Source organism: Buteo buteo, chromosome 1, assembly GCF_964188355.1.
Source record: "Buteo buteo chromosome 1, bButBut1.hap1.1, whole genome shotgun sequence".
NCBI lineage: Eukaryota > Metazoa > Chordata > Aves > Accipitriformes > Accipitridae > Buteo > Buteo buteo.
The window spans coordinates 45,192,176-45,195,510 of NC_134171.1; the positions used below are offsets into that span (position 1 = coordinate 45,192,176).

A 3,335-nucleotide genomic window follows, 5' to 3' on the forward strand; every position below is an offset into this window, starting at 1 on the left:
GGCCCGGGAAGGGGTCGCGTCCCCCGCCTGCAGACCCGCGTTTCGACCCTGCCTGCCGCCGTTCTTCCCCCGGACGGCAGCCCCCGGGTTTCGACCCCGCCACCGCCGCCCTCCTCCCGCGGGGTTTCCCCCGGCCGCGGGTTTGGCAGTCCCCACCGGCGGGGAGAGCGGCAGCGGCGGCGGCGGCGCGGAGCCCGGAGCGGCTCGGCTCCCCCGCCGGACCCGGGCGGGCCGCCGCTCCGCTCCGCTCCGCTCCGCGCCGGGGCGGGGGTGCGGGGGTGGGCGGGGGGGAGGCCGGCGTGGGGGCGGCGGGGCGGGCTCGGCGCCCGGGGGTGACCGGCCCTGCCTCTTCCCTTCTCCCCAGGTGGTGCGAGGGAGATGCGGCGCCGAGGAGCGGGCTCGGCCCGGGGTCTCCTGGCGGGCTGATGGGCGCGTTTTGAAGTCCGGGAGCGGGCTGGGGCGGCTGTGAGCGTCGTGGAGCGAGTTGGAAGCACCATGAATACTTCGGTTCTCGCCCCCCTGGGAAATATATCCGGTCACCCGAATTTTTCGGAGAAGAGCTCACAGATCTTGCAGTTTGAGGACGAGGACTGCCGTGTGCCTTTGGCCATGGTCTTCACTCTGGCCTTGGCTTACGGGACTGTGATAATTCTGGGAGTCTCTGGGAATCTGGCCTTGATTGTTATTATTCTGAAACAAAAGGAGATGCGCAATGTTACCAACATCCTCATTGTCAACCTGTCCTTTTCTGATCTTCTAGTGACCATCATGTGTCTTCCCTTTACCTTTGTGTACACTTTAATGGACCACTGGATTTTTGGGGAGGCCATGTGCAAATTGAATCCTTTCGTGCAATGCGCCTCAATCACCGTCTCGGTCTTTTCCTTAGTCCTCATTGCTATCGAACGCCATCAGCTGATCATCAACCCCCGTGGCTGGAGGCCGAACAACAGACATGCCTACATGGGGATTGCTGCCATATGGATTTTAGCCGCAGCTTCCTCTTTGCCTTTCCTGATCTACCACGTGTTAACGGATGAACCCTTCAGAAACATAACATTTGACGAATATAAGGACAAATATGTGTGCTTGGACCTGTTCCCCTTGGACACTGCCAGGCTTTCTTACACCACGACACTTTTGGTGATCCAGTACTTTGGACCGCTTTGTTTTATATTTATTTGCTATTTGAAGGTAAGAGAGAATCCCTTTGCGATACATACTTCTTTCCATCTGATGTTTGTTTATCCTTGCAAAGATGATGGTTGTAGGTTAAATTATCCCCCATGTTTCTCTTTGTTGAATTTCCTGCAGATATACATACGATTAAAAAAAAGAAACAACATGATGGACAAGATGAGAGACAGTAAGTACAGATCCTCTGAAACCAAAAGGATCAACATCATGCTGATCTCAATAGTGGTCGCATTTGCAGTTTGCTGGCTGCCTCTCACCATCTTCAATATCGTGTTTGACTGGAATCACGAAATTCTGCCGGTCACTACCTGCAGCCACAACCTGTTGTTCCTGATTTGCCACCTCACTGCCATGATCTCTACCTGTGTGAACCCCATCTTCTACGGGTTTCTCAATAAGAACTTCCAAAGGGACCTGCAGTTTTTATTTCATTTTTGTCATTTCCGCTCCCGTGAGGAGGATTATGAGACTATAGCCATGTCCACCATGCACACAGATGTTTCAAAAACCTCTCTAAAGCAGGCAAGCCCAGTCGCATTTAAAAAAATAAATAGCGATGATGATGACAAAATCTAAAGAAGTAATAACAATTCTGAACAAAACTGCTGGAAGTGTGATCGCAGGTGAAACATGTCCAAGGACAAGCACAGTTACGTAACAAGTACAAAATGGGTAATGTTTTTCTTCTTTTTCCAAGGAACTTTGATTGTTGTCACTTTGAAATTATACGCTGTGCATTTTTGTCCCTTTTACTGCTTTAATGTTCTCAGCAGTTATATCTGAATCTTATTATAAGACATAGTCGGACCTGCTACTACCTATGGTTTTCGTCAACTGTCTTTTGTTCTGTTTTCTTTGTACACTTATGTGCTTTAGCACGAAGATATATTTATTGATTTTTTTCAAAGAAGTAGTTTTCAGGAGTGTCCATCTAAGACCATTAGAAACAATATGAACCACAGGGAGGCTGTCACTACAGAGGACACCCATCCCAGCATAAAATTAGGACATTCTGATTTGAAGAGTACTTCTTTTTTAATCCAGCTTTTGATCGATGTTAAAATCCTGTAAAATCAGTGTAGGCATGCAGAAAATGATTCTGTGAAACCTGTAGAATTTGTTAAATGGGGACATGCAGTTGTCTCATTCATAGAGGCAATTCAGGCTGTAATCACTTAGGTTCAAAGACAGGATTAAGAGAGAAATTCTGTTCTCATTTACGAGAATAAAACCCTACAGTAATTTCACAGAGCACAATGGGATAACTGTGATGTTTCACCACAGCAAATGAAGGCACAAATGGGCCTTCAGTCCCAACTGATTTTAATAATACAGGCTTTTTAATTTAAAAAACCCAAACCCCATTTTCATCTGCCATCACTGACAGGAGGTAGTGTTGCTGGGATGAAATATACTGTCTGTCCTGAACTGTGTAAATTCTCCTTGAGACCTATGTCCAGAATCCAAAGGGAGGTGAGACTCTTCACTGTCTGGACGATGTTCAATTCCATCCTTGCAGGTGACAGTGAAAATCAGGTCTGGTATTAAAAAAATAAGCTTTAGCTACCTGAGTCTTTTCATAATAATTAGTGCTGATCTATATAAATTATGTATAGCCTCATAATATTCTGTGTTCAGATACAATGGTATAAGCATGGATTATCTCCAAGACAATGGAGGGTATGGATATAGTTTGGCTGTAATTGTTATGTTTAGCTTCCAAACTCACAGTTTCCACAGTTGGTTGAAGTGCGGAAATATTTGCCAAATAGATACAATAGAGCTCTGTGTGTTATTGCTTAAAATATATATCCTCTAATTAGACAAAACCTGCATAACGACTGCTGTAAATGAAACAACAACAATATCAGCCAGTTGAGGTTGTGTCATACAGTGTACTTTGCTGTATAATCAATGCCTTTTTGAATAATCAGCTTTTTAAAATCCAGTATAGACCCTACTTTCTTTTAGCAAGGTCACTTTAAAACATTCTGGCAGAGAAAAGGGTCTTTACAATGGATATAAATGTAAATGTAGCATAGATGGAAATCTGATCTGATATCTTTCTGAGCAAAAAGATCTCAGGATGTGATGGTGAATTTAATATGTCCTAAATTTGACGTGGATAAATGCCTAAG

The 3,335-nt window shown here is 45.7% G+C and overlaps 1 protein-coding gene across 1 annotated transcript; it reads left to right on the plus strand.

The window, feature by feature from the left end:
- Window positions 1-495: 495 nt before the first annotated feature.
- Window positions 496-1,773, plus strand: NPY1R (neuropeptide Y receptor Y1). Its single transcript, XM_075055289.1, has 2 exons — window positions 496-1,194; window positions 1,315-1,773. The coding sequence occupies exons 1-2, from the start codon at window positions 496-498 to the stop codon at window positions 1,771-1,773; spliced, it is 1,158 nt and encodes a 385-aa protein (XP_074911390.1).
- The last annotated feature ends 1,562 nt before the right edge of the window (window positions 1,774-3,335 follow it).